Source organism: Somniosus microcephalus, chromosome 30 (assembly GCF_052327205.1).
Source record: "Somniosus microcephalus isolate GS21.2 chromosome 30, FLI_Smic_1.0, whole genome shotgun sequence".
NCBI classification, from domain to species: Eukaryota; Metazoa; Chordata; class Chondrichthyes; order Squaliformes; family Somniosidae; genus Somniosus; species Somniosus microcephalus.
The window spans coordinates 30,951,959-30,974,190 of record NC_141016.1 but is presented as its reverse complement, the minus strand read 5'-3'; the positions used below and the strand labels follow the sequence as shown (position 1 = coordinate 30,974,190).

The window sequence follows — 22,232 nt, the reverse complement described above, 5'->3', positions numbered from 1 at the left end:
CATCCCCTTGCTTAAACATTATCCGATTCTGAGGCCCACTCCAGCCTGACCTACCTCAAAGATTTTCAGCAAGGTTTTCATGTAGAGCTTGCGGATACCAAAGGACACACCGAAGATGGCGGGCACGATGATGAAGACCAGTAGAAGGGTGATCCAGACAGTCAGTGAGATGCCGAGCAGGATACAGACCAGGTTGTCAAAGGGCAAGAGGAACGACATGATTCCAGCCTGCCCTCGCTTCAATGACACCCTCGCCTCAATGACACCCTCCCCTCACACCCAACAGGCCCTGCCCCTCACAGGCTCCTCCCCTCACACCCAACAGGCTCCTCCCCTCACTGACCCCCCTCCCCTCACACCCAACAGGCCCCTCCCCTCACACCCAACAGGCCAGGCCCCTCCCCTCACACCCAACAGGCCCGGCCCCTCCCTTCACTGACCCCTCCCCTCACACCCAACAGGCCCGGCCCCTCCCTTCACTGACCCCTCCCCTCACACCCAACAGGCTCCTCCCCTCTGACCCCCTCCCCTCACAGGCCCCTCCCCTCACACCCAACAGGCCCCTCCCCTCACTGACCCCTCCCCTCACAACCAACAGGCCCCTCCCCTCACCCCCTCACAGGCCCCGCCCCTCACCCCCTCACAGGCCCCGCCCCTCACCCCACACTTGCCCCGCCCCTCACCCCCTCACTGGCCCCGCCCCTCACCCCCTCACTGGCCCCGCCCCTCAGACCGCGGCCTGTCTAATCAATCTGTCCACATGAGTCCCCGGGCTCGAGTTATTCATCCATCAGGAGGCCGGGCCTATCGTCGCTCCCACCGCCAGTCTCCTCCGGCCCTGGCTCCGGCCTCATTCGCTGCCGCCTGGGCTGCTGCTCTGCTCTGCTCCGACCGCTGTTCCTGGCGCGGGAGCGACTTGAGCTGCGATCCGCCGGCCCGAGTCTCCGACTCTCTCCCCCGGCCCGAGTCTCCGAGCCGCTACTCCCGCGGCCGCGCGCGCGTCACAAACCGGCCAATCACAGAGCCTTGCGGCGACGCGCGCGCCCGACCGGGTCAGCGGAGCGCAGCGTGCGCGCGACACCCGCCGGCGGGGCCGCGCCGGGGTGCGCGTGCACGGCAGCAAGGGAGTGCGCATGCCCACTAGGGCGACCCTCTGCGGCCGGAGTGCGCACTGCAGCCAGCTGTAGCAACAACAACAACTTGTATTTATATAGCGTCCCAAGGCGCTGCACAGCAGTATTAAAAGACAAAACATTTGACACCGAGCCACATAAGGAGAAATTGGGGCAGGTGACCAAAAGCTTGGTCAAAGAGGTAGGTTTTAAGGAGCATCTTAAAGGAGGAAAGAGAGATAGCGAGGCGGAGAGGTTGCGGCAGGGAATTCCAGAGCTTAGGGCCCAGGCAACAGAAGGCCATCAATGGTGTAGCGATTACAATCAGGGATCCTCAAGAGGGCAGAATTAGAGGAGCGCAGATATCTCGGAGGGTTGTGGGGCTGAAGGAGATTACAGAGATAGGGAAGGGGCGAGGCCATGGAGGGATTTGAAAACAAGGATGAGAATTTTGAAATCGAGGTACTGCTTAACCGGGAGCCAATGTAGGTCAGCGAGCACAGGGGTGATGGGCGAACGGGACTTGATGCAAGTTAGGACACGGGCAGCCAAGTTTTGGATGACCTCAAGTTTACGTAGGGTAGGATGTGGGAGGCCAGCCAGGAGTGCGTTGGAATAGTCAAGTCTAGAAGTAACAAAGGTATGGATGAGGGTTTCAGCAGCGAATGAGCTGAGGCAGGGGCAGAGACAGACGATGTTACGGAGGTGGAAATAGGTGATCTTAGTTATGTTGCAGATATGTGGTCCGAAGCTCATTTCAGGGTCAAATATGACACCAAGGTTGTAAACAGTGTGGTTCAGCCTCAGACAGATGTTAGGGAGAGGGATGGAGTCAGTGACTAGGGAACGGAGAAATTGTTCAAAATTTTTGCTCATCCGGAACTGGATGTCGGACAAGCTGTCTGACAATTTACAGACAGTGCAGGGGTCGAGAGAAGAGGTAGTGAGGTAGAGCTGGGTGTCGTCAGCGTTCATGTGGAAAGTGATGCTGTGTTTTCGGATGATGTCGCCAAGGGGCAACATGTAGATGAGAAATAGGAGGGGGCCAGGGATAGATCCTTGGGGGACACCAGAGGTAAAGATGTGGGAGTGGGAAGAGAAGCCATTGCAGGTGATTCTCTGGCTACCGTTAGATAGATAAGAATGGAACCAGGCAAGTGCAGTCCCAGCCAGCTGGACGACAGTAGAGAGGCGTTGGAGAAGGATGGAGTGGTCAACCGTATCAGAGGCTGCAGACAAGTCAAGGAGGACGAGGAGGGATAGTTTACCTTTGTCACAGTCACAAAGGATGTCATTTGTGACTTTGATGAGAGTCATTTTGATACTGTGGCAGGGGTGGAAACCGGATTGGAGGTGTAGTGATCAATAACATGTCATTCTGTGGTGGACACTAGGTGGAGCAGTAGAGCTGTATATAGCTGTATGTATTAAGACTACACTACCCAGCTATACATTATATTAAGACTACATTACCCATGAGGCTAGGCTACCCACAAGGCAGCAGTCAAGATGGAAGCCTCTACAAGATACTGTACCTAGTCCACATGGCTCAATAAAGTAACTAGCAAAAGCTAGCTGTGTTCATAATAAGAATGTCTAGTTATTAATGAACATAACAGGAGGGATTCAAACATAGAATTGTGGGAAAGATGGGCATGGATTTGGGAGGCGACAACACGTTCAAGGACTTTGGAGAGGAAAGGGAGATTGGAGATGGGGCGGTAGTTTGCAAGGATGGAGGGGTCAACGGTTGTTTTTTTGAGGAGAAGGGTGATGACGGCAGATTTGAGGGAGAGGGGGACAGTACCTGAGGATAGCGAACCATTAACAATGTCAGCTAACATGGGAGCCAGAAAAGGAAGTTGGGTGGTCAGCAGTTTGGTGGGAATAGGGTCAAGGGAGCAGGAAGTGGGTCTCATGGACAAGATGAGCGCGGAGCAGTCATGAGGGGAGATCGGAGGAAAACTGGAGAAAGATGTGAGTTCAGGGCTAGGGCAGGGGGGAACCTTGGAGGAAGTTTGGCCCGGTGGGCTAGGGGAAGGAAGGGAAGTGGCAGAGGCAGCTGAACGGATGGTCTCAATCTTAGTGACAAAGAAGTCCATGAGCTCCTCACACTTCTTGTCGGAGGTGAAGGTGGAGGAGACAGGGGAGAGGGGTTTAAGAAGAGGGTTAGCAGTAGAGAGTAGGAGCCGGGGCTCCAATAGGGCGCCCCTCTGTGGCCGCACTGCAGCCAGCGATGAAGCAGCTGGAGAGTGGTGGATGTGCCAAGCATCACCCAGCTGCTCCAAGGAATCTTTGTATCGAGCGACTCTTTACCTTCGGAGCAGGACATGGCGCGGGGTAGAATACGGGCTGCAAAGTTTGGGATGAGCTGAATTTTAGGGAGGGCGGAAGGCTGGCAAGAGCCAGTGGCCAAGGCGTGCACCAAGGTCCCAGCGGCCATGGGTTAAGAAACACAGGAACAGGAGGTGGTCATTCAGTCCCTCGAGCCTGTTCCGCCATTCAATGAGATCATGGCTGCTCTGTGACCTAACTCCATATTCTCGCTTTTGCCCCAAATCCCTTAATACCTTTGGTTAACTGAAATTTATCAATCTCAGCTTCAAATTTTAATGACTGACCTAGCATCAATTGTCATTTGCGGAAGAGAGTTCCAAACTTCCAAACAGAGCGGGGGGGTGGGACTAACTGGATTGCTCTTCGAAAGAGCCAGTGCAGACTCGATGGGCCAAATGGCCTCCTTCTGTGCAGTACTATTCTATTATGATTCTATGATTCCTTGCGTGTAGAAGTGTTTCCTAATTTCACCCTGAAAGACCTGGCTCTAATTTTTAGGCAATGTCTCCTAGTCCTAGACTCCCCAACCAGCGGAAATAGTTTCTCTCTACTACCCTATCAGTTCCCCTTACTATCTTGAAAACCTCAATCAAATCACCCCTTAACCTTCTAAATTACGGGGAATACAACCCGAGTTTGTATAATCTCTCCTCGTAATTTAACCCCTGGAGTCTGCGTATCATTCTAGTAAGTCTACGCTCCACTCCCTCCAAGGCCAATACATCCTTCCTGAGGTGTGGTGCCCAGAACTGCTCCCAGTGCTCCAGGTGTGGTCAAACCAGGGTTTTGTATAGCTGCAGCATAACTTCAACCCCCTTGTATTCTAGTCCTCTAGATATAAAGGCCAGCTTTCCATTAGACTTTTGATTGCAGATGATATTGCCACAGAGCAGCATTTAGATGGAAAAGGAAAGGGCCATGGATGGATCCTTGTGCAACTTCAGAGGTACTATATATGGGGATGGGGGATCTTAGCTACAAGGACAGGTTGGAGGAGCTGGATTTGTTTTCATTAGAGCAAAGGAGGTTGAGGGGTGATTTGATAGAGGTGTACAAGATTATGACGGGTTTGGATAGGCTAGACGGGGAAAGGCTGTTCCCACTAGTTGATGGTACAAGTACTAGGGGACACAGATTTAAGGTTTTGGGCAAGAGATACAGGGGGGATGTGAGAAAAAACTTTTTTACGCAGCGAGTGGTGGGGACCTGGAACTCGCTGCCGATGGAACTGGAGACACTCAATGTTTTCAAGGGGAGACTGGATAGGCACTTGAGGGAAATAAACTTGCAGGGCTCCGGGGATAGAGCGGGGGAATGGGACTGACTGGATTGCTATACAGAGAGCCGGCACGGACTCAGTGGGCCGAATGGCCTCCTTCTGTGCCATGCTGACTCAATGACTCTATTTTCTGTACCTGTCCAGGACATTTTAATGATCTATGTACATGGACCCCCTAAGTTTCTTTGGACCGCCACTGCTTCTAGCCTTTCACCATTTAGAAAATACACTGATCTATACTTTTTAGGTCCAAAGTGGATGACCTCACACTTGCCTATATTGAAATCCATTTGCCACAGTTTTGCCCAATCACTTAATCTATTAATATCTCTTTAATTTTATGCTTCCATCTACACTGCTTACAATGCCGCCTATCTTTGTGTCAGCAGTAAACTTGGATATGTGGCTCTCTATTCCATCATTTGAGTCATTAATAAATATGGTGAATAGTTGAGGCCCCAACACAGATCACTGAGAGACACCACTAGTCCACTCAAATAGCATACCTGCCCATTATCCCTACTCTCTGTCTCCTGCAGCTCAACCAGTCTCCTAACCAGGTCAATAATTTGCCCTCAATTCCAATAAGGTTGGGCTGTGAAGTCCCAGCGGCGGTGGGTTAAGGTCAGGGAGGGAGGTCCCCGCGGCAGTGGGTTAAGGTCGGAGAGGAAGGTCGAGGAGGGAGGTCCCAGTGGCGGTGGGTTAAGGTCGGGGAGGGAGGTCCCAGTGGCGGTGGGTTAAGGTCGGGGAGGGAGGTCCCAGTGGCGGTGGGTTAAGGTCGGGGAGGGAGGTCCCAGTGGCGGTGGGTTAAGGTCGGGGAGGGAGGTCCCAGTGGCGGTGGGTTAAGGTCGGAGAGGAAGGTCCCAGTGGCGGTGGGTTAAGGTCGGGGAGGGAGGTCCCAGTGGCGGTGGGTTAAGGTCGGGGAGGGAGGTCCCAGTGGCGGTGGGTTAAGGTCGGGGAGGGAGGCCCCAGTGACGGTGGGTTAAGGTCGGGGAGGGAGGTCCCAGTGACGGTGGGTTAAGGTCGGGGAGGGAGGTCCCAGTGGCGGTGGGTTAAGGTCGGGGAGGGAGGTCCCAGTAGCGGTGGGTTAAGGTTGGGGAGGGAGGTCCCAGTAGCGGTGGGTTAAGGTCGGGAGTGGAGGAGGAGATGTTATGGAGGTGGACGTCTGTTCGGAAACTCAGCTTGGGGTCGAACAAAATGCTGAGATTGTAAACAGTTTGGTTCAGCCGAAGACAATGGCCAGGGAGGGAGATGAGGTCAGTGGCGAGTGAGCGGAGTTTATGGCAGGGGCCGAAGATGATGGCTTCTGTTTTCCCATTGTTTGAGACTCATCAAAAATTGTATCTTGGACAGTATAGACAATAGAAGGTTGAGAGATAGAGGTGGATGTCATTGTGAAAGCGATCACATGTCTGCAGATGATATTGCCACAGAGCAGCATTTAGATGGAAAAGGAGGGGACCATGGATGGATCCTTGTGCAACTTCAGAGGTACTATATATAGTAGTTGTTGTGATGGTGCGGGAGTGGGAAGGGAAAGCAATTACTAGAGATAGTCTGACTACATTTGGAACAGGCTGGGTCTCTTTTCTCTAGAAGAGAAGGCTGAGGGGTGACCTAATAGAGGTCTTTAAAATGATGAAGGGGTTTGATAGAGTAAACGTGGAGATAATGTTTCCACTTGTGGGGGAATCCAACACTAGGGGTCATAAACAATGTTCCCGCTAAGCTGCAGAGTCATCTGCAGATCCCGCGCAGGCAGCTCACCGGCTTCTACATCATAACTACCGCGCATGCGCAGAAATTTAAAGGGACCGTGCATTAAAGAAACAGGCCGCGCAGAACAAAGCACAGCTTACAGCGAACCTTGGTCATAAATGTAAGATAGTCACTAATAAATCCAACAGGGAATTCAGGAGAAACTTCTTTACCCGGTGAGTGGTGAGAATGTGGAACTGGCTACCATGTGGAGTAGTTCAGGTGAATAGCATAGATGCCTTTAAGGGGAAGCAAGATAATCACATGAAGGAGAAAGGAATAGAAGGTTATCCCGATAGGGTTACATGAAGTAACGTGGGAGGAGACTCGTGTAGACCAGTTGAGCCAAAAGGCCTGTTTTTGTGCTGTAAATTCTATGCACAATTGGAAATGTAAAAGTGGAACCAAACCTGGACAATAACGGAGGAGAGGAGAGGTGTTGGAAGAGGATGATGTGGTCAACCATATCATTGGTCAACCAGAGTCTGCAGAGAAGAATGCATCACCGTCAGTCACGGAGAATGTCATTCACGACTTCGATGAGCCGCAGGAGTGATGGAAGCCAGATTAGAGATATTCAGACAGGGAATTGTGGATGAGATGGGCTTGGAGCTGGGAGTTGACAGCCTGTTCATGGACCATGGAGAGGAAAGGGAGGATCGAGTTGGCATCACGAACAGGGGGTGCGGTTGTTGAGAAGTGGGGTGATGATAGTGGTTTTGAAAGGGAAGTGTACTTCATCACTGAATAATGGTGCCCATTGCTCAGACATCTGCTCACCTACTTTCAACAGAGTATCTTAGAAGTTATGGTACTGGACTAGCAACCCAGAGGTCGTGAGTTCAAATCCCACCATGCCAAGTTGTGAAATTCAGTTCAATAACTGTTTCAAAACTTTCAAAAGGGAATTGGATACATACTTGAAGGGGAAAATTTTGCAGAGCTATAGGGGAAAGAGCAGAGGTGTGGGACTTATTGGATAACTTTTTCAAAGAAAGAAAGACTTGCATTTATATAGCGCCTTTCACAACCACCAGACGTCTCAAAGCGCTTTACAGCCAATGAAGTACTTTTGAAGTGTAGTCACTGTTGTAATGTAGGAAACACAGCAGCCAATTTGCGCACAGCAAGCTCCCATAAACAGCAATGTAATAATGACCAGATAATCTGTTTTTTGTTATGTTGGTTGAGGGATAAATATTGGCCAGAACAGCGGGGAAAACTCACCTGCTCTTCTTCGAAATAGTGCCCTGGGATCTTTTACGTTCATCTGAGAGAGCAGACGGGGCCTCAGTTTAACATCTCATCCGAAAGATGGCACCTCCGACAGTGCAGCACTCCCTCAGCACTGCACTGGGAGTGTCAGCCTAGATTTATCTGCTCAATTTCCTGGAGTGGGACTTGAACCCACAACCTTCTGACTCAGAGGCGAGGGTGCTGCCCGCTGAGCCACGGCCGACACCGAAGCAGGTCTGGCATGGTAGGCCTCCTTCTGTGTTGTACCATTCTATGATTCTAATTTGTGGGCTGACAAACAGAACAATGACCATGAAAGCTGTTGGATTGTCGTAAAAAAACTCTACTTGGTAATGTTCTTTGCCAAATCCCTACTTTTGTCTGGTCAGCAAACAGTCAGAAGGACTGCAAAAGATTTCAGGAGGATGTAGGGTAGTGGAGTGGGAAGACGAGTGGAAGATCCAATTTAATACAGAGATGACTTTCGAGAAGAAACAAATGTAAGAAATCACACAACACCAGGTTATAGTCCAACAGCTTTATTTGAAATCACAAGCTTTCGGAGCGCTGCTCCTTCGTCAGGTGAAGTGGAGAGATGCATAAAAACACAGCTTATATAGTCAGAGAATAATGTCAGATGTTTACAGGTAATCTTTCTAACTGCCATTTATCACACCTCGGCAGAGAGATAATCACAGCAATCAAAGGTGTAAATGGTGTCCTGCTCAGACGAGGAGGAACGCGATGGACACCTACAGACGCTGAAAGACGCCCTCGTAAGAACGGGATATGATGCTCGACTCGTCGATCGACAGTTCCGACAAGCCACAGTGAAAAATCGCATAGACCTCCTCAGAAGACAAACACGGGACACAACCAACAGAGTACCCTTCGTCGTCTAGTACTTCCCCGGAGCGGAGAAACTACGCCATGTTCTTCGCAGCCTTCAACATGTCATCAATGATGACGAACACCTCGCTAAAGCCATCTCCACGCCTCTACTACTTGCCTTCAAACAGCCGCCTAACCTCAAACAGACCATCGTTCGCAGCAAATTACCCAGCTTTCAGGAGAACAGCGACCACGACACCACACAACCCTGCCACAGCAACCTCTGCAAGACATGCCAGATCATCAACACAGATACCATCATCACACATGAGGACACCACCCACCAGGTACATGGTACATACTCATGTGACTCGGCCAACGTTGTCTACCTCATACGTTGCAGGAAAGGATGCCCTGGAGCATGGTATATCGGCGAGACTATGCAAACACTGCGACAACGGATGAACGGACACCGCGCAACAATCGCCAGGCAGGAGTGTTCCCTCCCAGTCGGGGAACACTTCAGCAGTCAAGGACATTCAGCCTCCGATCTTCGGGTAAGCATTCTCCAAGGCGGCCTTCGAGACACACGACAACGCAAAATCGTCGAGCAGAAACTGATAGCCAAGTTCCGCACCCATGAGGACGGCCTCAACCGGGATCTTGGGTTCATGTCACGCTACATGTAACCCCACCTGACGTAGGGTCATCCAGACTCGAGTCGTCGTTGGTTTGTTCTCTCCACATAGATGCGGCCGGACCTGCTGTGATTTTCAGCAAAAAAAATGTTTCTTGTCTGTTTTTTTGTTTTTCATACAGACCCCAGCATCTGCAACATTTGACCCCTTGTGACCCCACCTCATTGTTCTTTGTAATGTTTTCCTGACTGACCTATTTGGACACCATTTACACCTTTGATTGCTGTGATTATCTCTCTGCCGAGGTGTGATAAATGGCAGTTAGAAAGATTACCTGTAAACATCTGACATTATTCTCTGACTATATAAGCCGTGTTTTTATGCATCTCTCCACTTCACCTGACGAAGGAGCAGCGCTCCGAAAGCTTGTGATTTCAAGTAAAGCTGTTGGACTATAACCTGGTGTTGTGTGATTTCTTACATTTGTCCACCCCAGTCCAACACTGGCATCTCCACACCATGAGAAGAAACAAGGAATGGGAGCATGCATGCAATGGAAAGATGCTGCAAGGTGTAGAGGGACCACCTTGTAGAGGGTGCAAATACTACCGAGGGTCAAATTACTCTTTGGCGATGGTGCGAAACGAGTGATAGCCAATCGGCAGCTCGGTTTATACCACACCCGATCGTCTTTTCCATTGAAGTTATGGAAACTCAGGTACAGAAGGTGCTGCTGAAATGCCATCACTCATTTTGCGCAACCGTTGAAGACTAATTTCACCCCGATATTTCCTTAAAAGTGCGAGTGCAGGTAGGTAAAGCCATAAAGAGGAATTTTGGGCTTATAAATAGAGCCGTAGAGTTCAAGAGCAAAGAAGTTACACAGAGTGCACAGAGCGATCCTAAAGGGAGTGCTTCGAGACAGAGTGCTAAATTGGGAATTTGGAGAGAGTGGGAATTCGGAGCAGAGGGGGCAAGGAGGAGAGAGCGAGAGGAGCGGCCGGAGATAAAGGTAGGCCCGAGAGCCCAGAGGGAGTGCGAGCGTCAGGGAGTGAGGTAAGTGACGTCAGCACAAGGGAAGGAGCTGAAGAGAAAAAACACAAATTGATGAGTAGCTGGTGATTGTTCTTTTTTTGAGTTTATTTCTGTTAAGTTAGTTAGTCTATTAATAGAGGCATGGCAGGGCACCTCAGTCCCGTAGAATGCACATCTTGTGCCATGTGGGAACACCAGGACGCTTCCCGTGTCCTGGACAACCATGTGTGCAGGTAGTGTCGTCAGCAGGAGGAGCTCAAGCTCTGGGTTTTGGAGCTTGAGCAGCAGCTGGTGTCACTGCAGTGCATCCGTGAGACTGAGAGCTATGTGGATAGCACATTTCAGGAGGTGGTCACCCCGCAGCCTAAGAGTGTGCAGGCAGAGGGGGAATGGGTGACCGTCAGACAGACAAGGAGGACCAGCCAGGTAGTGCAGGAGTGCCCTGAGTGCATCTCACTCTCCAACTGGTATTTAGTACTAAATACTGGTGAGGGCAATGGTTCCTGTGGGGAGTACAGCCAGAGCCAAGTCCACGGCACCACGGGTGGCTCAGCTGTACCGGGGGGGTGCGCGGGAGAGAGAAGGAGGAAGATCAGGAAAGCAATAGTGATAGGGGATTCAATAGTTAGGGGGAACAGACAGGCATTTCTGGGGCTGCAGACGTGATTCCAGGATGGTATGTTGCCTCCCTGGTGCCAAGGTCAAAGATGTCACTGAGCGGCTGCAGAACATTGTGGGGGGGGGGGGTGCCGGGTGAACAGCCAGAGGTCGTGGTCCAACGACATAGGTAGAAAGAGGGATAAGGTCCTGCAGGCAGATTTTAGGGAGCTAGGAAAGAGATTAAAAAGCAGGACCTCAAAAGGTAGTAATCTCTAGATTACTCCCGGTGCCCCAATCTAGTGAATATAGAAATAGGAGGATAGAGCAAATGAACGCGTAGCTGGTGCGATGGTGCAGGAGGGAGGGCTTCAGATTCCTGGGACATTGGGACCGGTTCTGGGGGAGGCGAGACCTGTACAGGCCGGACGGGTTGCACCTCAACCGATTCGGAACCAATATCCTCGCAGGGAGGTTTGCTAGTGCTGTTGGGGAGGGTTTAAACTAATTTGGCAGGGGGATGGGTACCAGGATGTAGCATTAGAAAGGAGAAACAAAGTGCACAAAGCATTGGAGAGACAGGTAGCACTAAAGTAAGAAATAGTAAGGTATTAGGTGGGGTCAGACTAAGAGAATACAAGGTCTAAGGCAGGTTTACAGTGCATGTGTGTAAATGCACGAAGCGTGGTAAATAACATTGGTGAGTTGCAGGTGCAAATGGCCACATGGGAAAATGATGTTGTGATAATAACGGAGACCTGGCTCAAAAAGGGGCAGGATTGGATTTTAAATATTCCTTGATATAAGGTGTTCAGGAAAGATAGGGAAGGAAAGAAAGGAGGTGGGTGGCAGTATTGGTTAAGGAGAATGTTACAGTGCTGGAGAGAGAGGATGTCCTGGAGGGGTCAAGGACAAAATCTATATGGTTAGAGTTGAGAAATAATAGAGGTGCCATTACACTACTAGGTGTATTCTATAGGCTGCCAACTATGGGAAGGATATAGAGGAGCAAATTTGCAGGGAAATTACTAGAGTAGTGATAATGGGGGACTTCGACTATCCTAATATAGATTGGGATAGTAAGAGTGTAAAGAGCAGAGAGGGGGAAAAATTTCTGAAGTGTGTTGAGGAGAACTTTCTTGATCAGTACATTTCCAGCCCAGCGAGGAAGGAGACAGTGCTGGATCTGATTCTGGGGAATGAGATGGGTCAAGTAGGGCAAGTGTCAGTAGGGGAACATTTAGGGAACAGTGATCACAGTATCATAAGGTTTAGATTAATGGAAAAGGACAGGGAGCAATCTAGAGTAAAGATATTTAATTGGAGGAAGGCAAATTTCAGTGGGTTGAGAACGGATCTGGCCCGGGTAAATTGGAACCAAAGATTGGCAGGTAAAACTATAATCGAACAATGGGCTGCCTTTAAAGAGATAGTTCGGGTACAGTCGAGGCACATTCGCACTAGGGGGAAAGATAGGGCAACTAAAGCCAGAGCTCCCTGGATGACGAAAGAGATAGAGAGTAAGATGAAGCAGAAAAAGAGTGCGTATGACAAATGTCAGGTTGAGATTACAAGTGAGAATCAGGCTGAATATAGAAAGTTCAGAGAAGTGAAAAAGAAAATAAGAGGGGCAAAGAGAGGGTATGAGAATAGAATGGCAGCTAACATAAAAGGGAATTCAAAAGTCTTCTTTAGGCATAGTAAGTGGTAGTAAGGAGGGGTGGGGGCAATTAGGGACCAAAAAGGAGACCTATACATGGAGGCAGAGGGTATGGCTGAGGTGCTAAATGAGTATTTTACAGCTGGCTTCATCAAGGAAGAAGATGCTGCCATAGACATAGTGAAGGAGGAGGTAGAGGAGATACTGGATGGGATAAAAATTGATAAAGAGGAGGTACTAGAAAGGCTGGCTGTACTTAAAGTAGATTAGTCACCAGGACCGGATGGGATGCATCCTAGGACGCGGAGGGAAGTTAAGGAGGAAATCGCGAAGGTACTGGCCATAATCTTCCAATCCTCCTTAGATACGGGGATGGTGCCAGAGGACTGGGGAATTGCAAATGTTACACCCTTGTTCAAAAAAGGGTGTAAAGATAAACCCAGCAACTACAGGCCAGTCAGTTTAACCTCGGTAGTGGGGAAGCTTTTAGAAACAATGATCAGGGACAAAATTAACAGTCACTTGGACAAGTGTGGATTAATTAAGGAAAGCCAGCGCAGATGTTAAAGTCATCTTCTTCTTCTTAGGCAGTCCCTCGGAACCGAGGATGACTTGCTTCCGCATTAAAAATGAGTTCTCAGGTGACTGATGAGTCCAATGCGGGACCTACAGTCCCTGTCACAGGTGGGGCAGACGGTGGTTGAAAGGGCGGGTGGGTGGGGTGCTTGGGTTGACGTGCGCTCCTTGCGCTTGGCTTCCGCTTGCTCCCGGCGAAGAGACTCGAGGTGTTCGGCGCCTTCCCGGGTGCTTCTCCTTCACTTTGTGCGGTCATAGGCCAGGGATTCTCAGGTGTCGGTGGGGATGTTACACTTTTTCAAAGAGGCTTTGAGGGTGTCCTTGCGATGTTAAAGTCACATCGGCCTAGAAATTGGGTATAGCCCCGCTTGGGGCGTTAGAATTGGCGCTGCGCAAATTTTATAGCCAGACGCAACTTATCGCCACCTCGCGCGATATTGGGTTGCAGCGCCCCGAAAAGCGATTGAGGTGCAAAATCAGGCGTTACACGGGACTCCTAAGGCGCTAACCTGGCGGCGCTACTCAATATCGGGGTGGGCGGGCGCAGCGCAGGTGCTGTCAATTACCGATGACCACGAGACTTTCAGGCGCTGGCCAGCTCTTAAAGGGGTGGGTCAGTAAGGATCAGCAGCCACACTCTGCGCCTTGTAGGCCTCAAAATCGGAGCTGGCCATTCTGTGGCGTTACAAACTTTGGGAAGATGGAGAGGGTGAGGCAGAGAGCGGAGTGCTTTACCAATGGGGCATTGGATGAATTGGAAGGCGCAGTGGAGCGCCGGCGAGATGTGCTGTACCCCGACAATGGCAGGAGGCCTAATCAGAAGGAATACCGAAGAGCTTGGAGGGAAGTTTCTCAAAAGGTCAACTCCAACAGCATGGTGACCAGGAGCACTGTGCAGTGCAGAAAGAAATTCAACGACCTCACTCGGGTCGTGAGGGCGAGTGGTGTTTCGGCAAACTTCTTCATCCCTCCATCTGCACCTGACTTTATGGCCAGAATGTGCGCGATGCCCCATTGGCCATCTGTCAGCAAGCACCCATGGCCCTTTCTGGGAACACACATGCACATTAAACTCAGGGCATGATGTAAGGGTTATTCCACCATGGGGGGCATGAGATGACAACTCAGGGCATGATGTAAGGGCTATTCCACCATGGGGGGCATGAGATGACAACTCAGGGCATGATGTAAGGGCTACTCCACCATGGGGGGCATGAGATGACAACTCAGGGCATGATGTAAGGGTCATTCCACCATGGGGGGCATGAGATGACAACTCAGGGCATGATGTAAGGGCTATTCCACCATGGGGGGCATGAGATGATAACTCAGGGCATGATGTAAGGGCTCTTCCACCATGGGGGGCATGAGATGACAAGTCAGGGCATGATGTAAGGGCTATTCCACCATGGGGGGCATGAGATGACAACTCAGGGCATGATGTAAGGGCTATTCCACCATGGGGGGCATGAGATGACAACTCAGGGCATGATGTAAGGGTCATTCCACCATGGGGGGCATGAGATGACAACTCAGGGCATGATGTAAGGGCTATTCCACCATGGGGGGCATGAGATGATAACTCAGGGCATCATGTAAGGGCTCTTCCACCATGGGGGGCATGAGATGACAACTCAGGGCTAATGTAACATCACTTCCCGTCCTTTCTCCTGCAGGCCAAGCTGGCGTGGAACCGCAAGGAGCAGCTTCGCACCGGAGGAGGACGTCCTCAACTCCAGACTCTCACGGATCTCGAAGAGAGAGTCCACCAGGTTGTTGGAGGCTGTATGATTGGTCCTGTCACCACTGGAGCTGCCGACCCCATTGTGCACAGCGATGGTAAGGTCCTCACCTTTTGGAGCTGTCTCCTTCCACTTGTTCCCCCCACCAGCATGCATTTTCACTCTGGACCCATGTCATAGCATTGCAGCAATCTTGCATCCCTTGCTGCCACCCTGTCCTTTCGCGAAAGCCACTCTTCAACCTCCCTGCTTTCAGATGCTGCATCACCAGCTCGGGAGCCGGCCCCTCAAGCTGTCAGTGCCACTGCCTCCGGAGGCGACGAGCAGGAGGAAGCCGGAACATCCGTGCCAGCCTCAGGGGAGCCAGCCCATCTGGAGACTGGGGATAGTAGTTCCCTGGAGGGGAGGAGGGGGGGGGTCTCTGATGAGGAACCAGTTGCAGGAACCAGCGGGCTGCAGCAACGCGAGGGGGGTAGGGAAGCTCGGGGGCCGTCTCCCCGGAGGGCGAGGCAGGCCACGATGAATGCTGCACAGAGTGCAGAGGAGGTGAGTAGCCTTTCAGAAATGAGCGCCCAGGCTCGGCTCAGGCACACTGAGCTGATGGCTGCAGTGGGGAGAATACCTGACTCCATCGACACACTGGCAAAGAGTGTGCAGGACTTTGGGGCAGCAATGGAAAGGACTGTCCAGGGCTTGACTGAAGCAGTGGAAAGGGCTGTCCCGGCCTTGTCCGAAGCAGTGGAAAGGACTGTCCAGGGCTTCTCCGAAGCACTGGCACCTGCCATGCAAGTGCTCAGTGCTGCCACGCAGTCACTTGCTGGCCTCCTGCACATGCAGATTGAGGCCACGCGAACACTGACTGCTGCCACCCTAGCTGGATCAGGCAGGATTACCCGGGGCCCTTGCAGCACCACAGCAGGCCATCAATCTGTGGACCAGCCGATTGTGGCGCATGCTGCGGTGCTGCCCCGTCAGAGTGCCAGTGTGTCGGCCGACCACGGAGCAGGTGTCCGCTCTCAGGATGTCAGCATTCCTGATGCCACCGCTGGGACGTCTCCACTGCAGCTGCCACCACCTGCAGGACAGACTGCTTCCACCCATGCACAGTTGGCGCAGTCAGCATCCAGGCCCTCCAAGCCCAGAGGTCGTCCAGGCCGTCCCTCAAGGACTTCTGCGCTTTCGGACACTCAGCAGGCATCCCCCAGCCTTGACGCAGCCACTGGGGTCCAATTACGGAGGAGCTGCAGGGAGGGAAGGGGCCGATCTCGTAAGAGAAGTAGATCTCCATCAAGAGGTAAAGAGTAGAGGGAGCTGTTGAGACGTCTCATTTGTAGAATTCAAGGCCGTCTACACCTGCTGTGAATGTTAGTCATGTTTTGGGTAGTGTCGCGGGTTTGCCAGACAGTTATGTGTTAGTTCGTTAGTTATGCTTGCTGTTGCCATTGCTTTGTTATGCTGAAAGGAAGCACTTTTTGGAAAATAAAGAAAATGTTTTATTTACAATGGAACTCTAGACTATTTACAAGCATGGTGGCCTTCATAGGCTTTGGGCGAACCGGAGGGCACTGTTCCAATTACACCCAGCATTCCATCAGAGGGGCCTAGAACCGAGTCCTTATGAGCCTCTGACGGACGGCCCTTCCAGTTTCTGAACCCCTCCCGTCTTCCTCCTCCTCCTCCTCGTCCACCTGCTCTGCTGGACCTTCAAGGTCGGCTGGCATTGGCTGGGTGCGTCGGATGGCCAGGTTGTGGAGCATGCAGCAGACCGCGACGATGCACGACACTTACTCCGGCGAGTACTGCAGGGCGCCCCCTGAATGGTCGAGACAACGGAACCGCTGCTTGAGCACACCGATTGTGTGCTCCACAATGTTCCTGGTCGCCTGATGGCTGGTGTTGTAATGCTCTTCTGCCGGGGTGCTGGGCAAACGGAGCGGGGTCATAAGCCATGGGCAGAGAGGATAGCCCTTGTCGCCAAGAAGCCAGCCTCGTGGGTGAGCCGGGGCCTCGAAAAGGTCAGCCACGGAGGTCTGCCGCAGGATGAACGCGTCATGGCTGCTGCCAGGGAATTGGGCGTTGACCGCGATGATCATCTGCCGGTGGTCACAGACCAGCTGCACATTGAGGGAGTGGAACCCCTTGCGGTTGCGGAACTCTTTGGGATTCTGTAATGGTACCCGCAAAGCCACGTGTGTGCAATCAATGGCGCCCTGCACCATGGGGAAGTCCGCTATAGCCACGAAGCCCTGTGCGCGCTCCCCCTGCTTCTCCAGGGTCACAGGGAAAGTGATTAATTCCTGCCTCCTTCTATAGAGGGCAGCTGTAACTTGCCGGATGCAGCAATGCACCGCAAATTGAAAAATATTTGCAATGTCCCCAGTTGCTGCCTGAAACGAGCCGCTGGCGAAAAAGTTTAGGGCAACAGTGACTTTGACGGCCACCGACAGAGAGGTCCTGCACCGTAACCGCGGCTGCAAATCTTCAGCAAGCAGGTGGCACAGCTCAGTCACCCTAGCCTTACCGAATCTGAGCCTTCGCAGACACTGCTCCTCCGACATGGTAAGGTATGAGACCTGCTACCTGAAAACCCTGGCAGCGTACGGTTGCATTTGGCGACGTCCATTGGCCCTCCTCCTTCTGGCCATTCCCGGCCCTCTCTCCCTCCGCCTCTGTGCCCTTGCCATATGTTCAGCCAGCAGGACGTTTCCCTCCAAAGCAGCTCCCATTATAATGTGAAAGAAGTAAGACGCAGTAATATCTCACCAGCAAACTGTTGTGGACAGGGCTGAAGGTCCAAAGGCACCGCTGGCTCAATGAAAAGTACGCTCTCCCACTGAAGGTCAGCAACTCTCTCCAACAACCAGCAAGATGCCCACCCAAAATGGCTGCCGCTTTTATACTAGTGCAGTCCCCTTTAAATAGCGCCCCCCTAGCCCGAGAAGGACTTGGGAACATTCCAGCAAGCTGTCACTATTAGCGCCAGGCGGAACGGAGGCGGGCGCCACTCAATTTCCGGTCCGGGGCGCCAAAAAGGCATTGCACGCTGAAATGACGTCATGATCTGCCTGCGCCCGCGAGCGGGCGCTAAGATTTAACCCACTCAATATAGCAAGAGGCGCTGGGTTCACTGCGCACGGGCGAAAATTGGCCAACGCCCCACTTCTCGGCCTCTTTAGGCGCTAATCGCGGGCGCAACCAACCGAATTTCTCCATCGTGTTTAACTAACTTGATCGAATTTTTTGATGAGGAAACAGGGTTGATGAGGGCAATGCAGTTGATGTGGTGAACATGGATTTCCAAAAGGAGTTTGACAAAGTGCCACATAATAGGCTTGCCAGCAAAGTTGAAGCCCATAGAATAAAAGGGACAGTGGCAGCATGGACACAGGCTAAGTGACAGGAAACAGAGAGTAGTGGTGAACGGTTGTTTTTCGGACTGGAGGAAGGTATACAGTGGTGTTCCCCAAGGGTCGGTACTAGGACCACTGCTTTTCTTGATATATATTAATGACTTGGGTGTACAGGGCACAATTTCAAAATTTGCAGATGACACAAAATTTGGAAGTATAGTGAACAGTGAGGAGGATAGTGATAGACTTCAAGAAGACATGGACAGGTGGTGGAATGGGTGGACACGTGGCAAATGAAATTTAACGTAGAAAAGTACAAAGTGATACATTTTAGTAGGATGAACGAGGGTAAACTAAAGGATACAATCCTAAAGGGGATGCAGGAACAGAGACACCTGGGGGTATATGTGCACAGAGCAGGTCGAGAAAGCAGTTAAAAAAGCATACGGGACCCTGGGCTTCATAAATAGAGGTACAGAGTACAAAAGCAAGGAAGTTATGATGAACCTTTATAAAACACTGGTTCGGCCTCAACTGGATAACTGTGTCCAATTCTGGGCACCACAATTTAGGAAGGATGTAAAGGCCTTAGAGAAGGTGCAGAAAAGATTTACAAGAATGGTTCCAGGGATGAAGGACTTCAGTTACGTGGATAGACTGGAGAATCTGGGCTGGTTCTCCTTAGAGCAGAGAAGGTTAAGAGGAGATTTGATAGAGGAGTTAAAATCATGAGGGGTCTAGACAGAGTAGAGAGAAACTGTTCCCATTGGCGGAAGGGTCGAGAACCAGAGGACACAGATTTAAGGTGATTGGCAAAAGAACCAAAGGCGACCTGAGGAAAACTTTTTTACGCAGTGAGTGGTTATGATCTGGAATGCACTGCCTGATAGGGTGGTGGAGGCAGACTCAATCGTGGCTTTCAAAAGGGAATTGGAGAAGTACCTGAAGGAATTTGCAGGGCTATGGGGAAAGGGTGGGGGATTGGGACTAGCTGAAGAGACTGCAGAAAGCTGGCACGGGCTCGATGGGCCGAATGGCCTCCTTCTGTGCTGTAACCATTCTATGAAATTTGTACAAGGTCACTCTTAGGAGTACCGTGTGCCATTTTGGGTGTCCCATTACAGAAAGGGCATTAAAGCCTGAGAGAGCATACAGTGTAGATTCACCAGGACGATGCCAGGCATGGGGAACTATCATTACCAGGAGAGACTTGAGATATTGGGACTCTCTCGACCCCCTCCATTGCCTCTGTATTGCGAGACTGTGTATCCAACATCCAGTCCTGGATGAGCCAAAATTTCCTCCAATTAGACATTGGGAAGACCAAAGCCATTGTCTTAGGTCCCCACAATAAATACTGTTTTCCCTCACCACTGATTGTTCCCCCTCTCTGGCTATTGTCTCAGGCTGAACCAGATTGTTTGCACCCTCAGCATCCTATTTGACCCTGCGCTGAGCTTCCGACCAGATATCTTAGTCATCATCAACAAGACCGCCTACTTCCCCCTCCGTAATATCGCCCACCTGTGCCCCTGCCTCAGCAACGCTCATCCATGCTTCTGTTACCTCCAGACTCAACTATTCCAATACTTTCCTAACCAGCCTCCCATCTTCCACCCTCCATAAACTTAAACTCATCCAAAACTCTGCCTCTCGTATGCTAACCGACACCGTCCCATTTGCCTTCCACCCCTTTGCTCGCTGACCTACACTGGTTCCCGGTTCACCAACGCCTCGATTTTAAAATTCTCATCCTCGTGTTCAAATCCCTCCATGGCCTCACCTCTCCCCATCTCTCTAAACTTCTCCAGCCCAAAACCCTCCAAGAACTCTGCATGGCTCCAACCGTGGCCTCTTGTGTATTCCCCACCCCCCTACCATTTCTGGCTGTGCCTTCAGCTGTCTAGGCCCCAAGCAAGTTAGGTATTTTTCTTGTGGTCTTGGTTTAGGGATGAACATTGCACAGGACGCCTCCCTGCTCTTGTTCAAGTAGGGTCCGGGGAATTGAAATTCCACCTGAACCACTGGAACAAGCAGACTGGCTCTCAATTAACACCTAGACCTGGAAGGCTGGCACCTTACTCAATACTGGAGGGTGTTGCATTGAAACGGTCTGGATTATAGGCTGAAAACCAGCAGATGCTGCTTGAACCAGAACCTTCATACTCGGCAACGGAATCAAGCAGAGATTACAAATGTGAACATTGGGCAATGACAGGGTTGGGCTCAGGTGCAATGCCAACCACTCACCATCTAGCCTTCACTTCTGGAACGACAGCCCAACATGAGGCAGAACCTTGAAGAGTGGAGAAAATATTGGAGGGGGAAGGAAATGAACTTCTTGACCAATGTTCCATCGTTTAAGGTTTCTGGTGAGGACTCCATCCACAAATAGCTTGCATTTATATAGCGCCTTTAATGTAGTAAAACGTTCCACGGTGCTTCATAGGAGTGTACTAAAACAAAATTTGACACCGAGCCACATAAGGAGATATTAGGGCAGGTGACCAAAAGTTCGGTCAAGGTAGGTAGGTTTTAAGGAGCATCTTAAAGGAGAAAAGAGAGGTAGAGAGACTGAGAGGGGAAATTCCAGAGCTTAGGGCCTTGGCAGCTGAAGGTACGGCCACCAATGGTGGCGCGATTAAAATCGGGGAAGCTCAAGAGGCCAGAATTAAAGGAGTGCCAATTATCTCGGAGTGTTGTGGGGCTGCAGGTTAGAGAGATAGAGAGGGGCGAGGCCATGGAGGGATTTGAAAACAACGATGAGAATTTTAAAATTGAGGCTTTGCTTAACCGGGAGCCAATGTAGGTCAGCGGGCACAGGGGTGATGGGCAAACGGGACTTGGTGCGAGTTAGGACACGGGCAGCAGTGTTTTGGATGACCTCACCTTTACGGAGGGTCGAACGTGGGAGGCCAGCCAGAAGAACGTTGGAATAGTCAAGTCTAGGAGGTGACAAAGGCATGGATGAGGGTTTCAGCAGATGAGCTGAGGCAGGTTTGGAAACGGGCGACGTTCCGGAGGTGGAAATAGGCGTTCTTAAGGATGGCGAGGATATGGGGGTCGGAAGCTCAGCTCAGGGTCAGATACGAGACCAAGGTTGCGAACAGTCTGGTTCAACCTCAGACAGAGGTTAGGGAGAGGGATGGAGTCAGTGGCGAGGGAACCGAATTTGTGGCGGGGACCAAAGACAATATTGGGCTAGATTTTCCTGGAGCCGTCAGGCGGGGTTTCAGGTGTGTGGGGGGGGGAAATCCCGAATTTGGGGGTCCCGACACCATACCGCCCAAAACCCCGCCCCACGCAACTTTCAGGGGCGGCAGGCACCCGCCCCACACTGGGACCCGCCGAAACCAGGCGGGAAGGGATTAGTGCCAATTAACTATCTGTTAACAGGTAGTTAACAGGCAGTTAACAGGCAGTTTTTAGCCTAATCCCTATTTTGATGGGTGTCGTGTGGGATTCCAGACGGCTCCAAACCACGCCAGGTTAGAGCAGGCGGGCCGTCGGGTTGAAGGAGTTGGAGGGGTCACGATGTCGGCACTCAGGTGAGTGATGGGTGCATGAGTGCAAAGGTAAGTGTGTTTGGTGTGTCTAAAGTGTGTAAAGAACTTTTACTTACCTTTACAGCCTTTCCTCCTGTAGGTGTCGGGAGTCCATCACTCAGCCGGCACTTAAAGCCGAACAGCTGTGATCTGTGAAAAGTGACAGCCTTCTGCTTTGAGTGCTGCTGAGAGTTCTAACTAAGTCTGTGCAGAAGGACTCATGTTAGAACTCAGACTGTCAGTGTTTCACAGCTTGAAACAGCTGTGAAACACTGATATTTCATCTGTCAAAAACTGACAGATGAAATTGCAGTCTGTGATGTCACCTGTTGCCGGGTGTCCCTTAATTGGCCTGCTGAGCCCGCTGGGCCGGACCTGCTGTGATTTCCAGCAAAAAAAAAACCAAAAAAAATGTTTCTTGTCTGTTTTTTTGTTTTTCATACAGACCCCAGCATCTGCAATATTTGACCCCTTGTGACCCCACCTCATTGTTCTTTGATGTAATGTTTTCCTGACTGACCTGTTTGGACACCATT

At 51.2% G+C, this 22,232-nt stretch overlaps 1 protein-coding gene across 2 annotated transcripts in view; it reads right to left on the bottom strand.

The window, feature by feature from the left end:
• The window catches only part of LOC147098093 (glycerol-3-phosphate acyltransferase 4), a 179,910-nt gene that overhangs the window by 90,350 nt on the left and 67,328 nt on the right, over positions 1–22,232 (bottom strand). Inside the window, exon 1 of one of the 2 annotated variants that reach the window (XM_085971324.1) lies at positions 55–318. The exons of the other annotated variant lie outside the window; for it this stretch is intronic. Within the exon in view, the coding sequence (XP_085827450.1) occupies positions 55–219 (165 nt within the window). The 5' untranslated portion in view covers positions 220–318. Of the gene's footprint in view, positions 1–54; positions 319–22,232 lie in introns of those variants that run through there. 2 annotated transcript variants of the gene reach the window in all.